Source organism: Gavialis gangeticus, unplaced genomic scaffold (genome assembly GCF_001723915.1).
Source record: "Gavialis gangeticus isolate Ggan-Ray unplaced genomic scaffold, GavGan_comp1, whole genome shotgun sequence".
In the NCBI taxonomy this organism is placed as follows: domain Eukaryota; kingdom Metazoa; phylum Chordata; order Crocodylia; family Gavialidae; genus Gavialis; species Gavialis gangeticus.
This window is the reverse complement of record NW_017728996.1, coordinates 32,312,935-32,314,165: the sequence shown is the minus strand read 5'-3', so window position 1 is coordinate 32,314,165 and position 1,231 is coordinate 32,312,935. Positions and strand designations below refer to the sequence as shown.

The window sequence follows — 1,231 nt, the reverse complement described above, 5'->3', positions numbered from 1 at the left end:
AACTGCTTGTACATCCAGGGGGTGTTGCACATGTTTTAAATGTGGAACTATGTAGGCAAATCCATTTGAAGAACCACAGTTACTATAGTAATTACTTTTTTTAAATTAATATTCAGTGGTAATTGTATAGAAGACAAAAATAATTTGGCCCATGTTGGAGCTCCTTGCTGTCATGGCTAGGTGTATTACCTGAGCAAGATGGTTTATAATTAGCTTGGATATGTATTTTATGCTGTGGTTTAGATAAATGAAGTCTATGCGGTAGATGTCAATCTTGATGTTAATCTTACTTCGTTGTATTTAACTGTAATCTTCATCTGAATTTTTGACCAGGATTTTGTGAGGAATTGTCCTTTTGGTACCAGATCTTTTAACTTCCTATTATTTCCAGGCTAAGAGAGGTAGTTAGCCATGTTAGAAGTCCTGGCTTGCTTTTATTCTAGTTTAAGCTTAGAGTATTTGCTTAGCAAAAACAAACACTGAGACTTCTCAAATATCTTGGCTTAACCAGTAGTTAACAATATTTACCATCTTTTTTCCTAGGTTAATCCTCAGAAACACCGGCTTCTTTTTGAAGTGTTTGATGAAAACCGTCTGGTAGGTGTTCTGGTATTAACATTTCTATTCATTTGAAGACATAAGTGATATCAAGTTCATATGGATACAACATAAGTGTTAAAAAAAACAAACTTAATTTATGTCCATCAAAATTAAGGTCAGGCTGTTGCGCCTTCTTACTGAAAATTACTACATCTTACAATTCTCCATGTTCTGGATTGAAATAAAGTGTTGGAGGTGCACTGGTTTGCTGTTAAATGTTTATCATGTTTTAATGCATTAACATTTTGACCTGATTCATTTCCTTAATGGTTGTACTGCAGTTTGAGAGAGGGTAGATAGATGTCATAAAAACTTTATTTATGGTGACTGTCATAAAAGAAACATCTGAACTTGTATTGAAAGCTGTAAATTGACTTTATCACAAACAAAATAACCACAGTAATGCTTGGTATTCGTGGGTTCAGCATTGACAGTTTCAGATATTCGCAAATGCTGAACCCGCAGTTTAAATATACTTTAAACACTTACTCTCCTTGAGAGCTCTGTGCTTGCTACCGTCAGGCTCCCTCTGTCACCACCGTGCTGCCGCCAGAGCCGTGCTGACCCTCCCCCCACCCAGCCGCCAGGGGCACTGTGTTCATGAACACAATGCCCTATTCACGGATTTCAC

At 37.0% G+C, this 1,231-nt stretch overlaps 1 protein-coding gene across 1 annotated transcript in view; it reads left to right on the top strand.

Annotated features, from left to right (window-relative positions):
• The window catches only part of NEDD4 (neural precursor cell expressed, developmentally down-regulated 4, E3 ubiquitin protein ligase), a 154,038-nt gene that overhangs the window by 49,488 nt on the left and 103,319 nt on the right, over window positions 1-1,231 (top strand). The window contains exon 5 of the mRNA XM_019504263.1: window positions 544-597. Within this exon, the coding sequence (XP_019359808.1) occupies window positions 544-597 (54 nt within the window). The remainder of the gene's footprint in view (window positions 1-543; window positions 598-1,231) is intronic.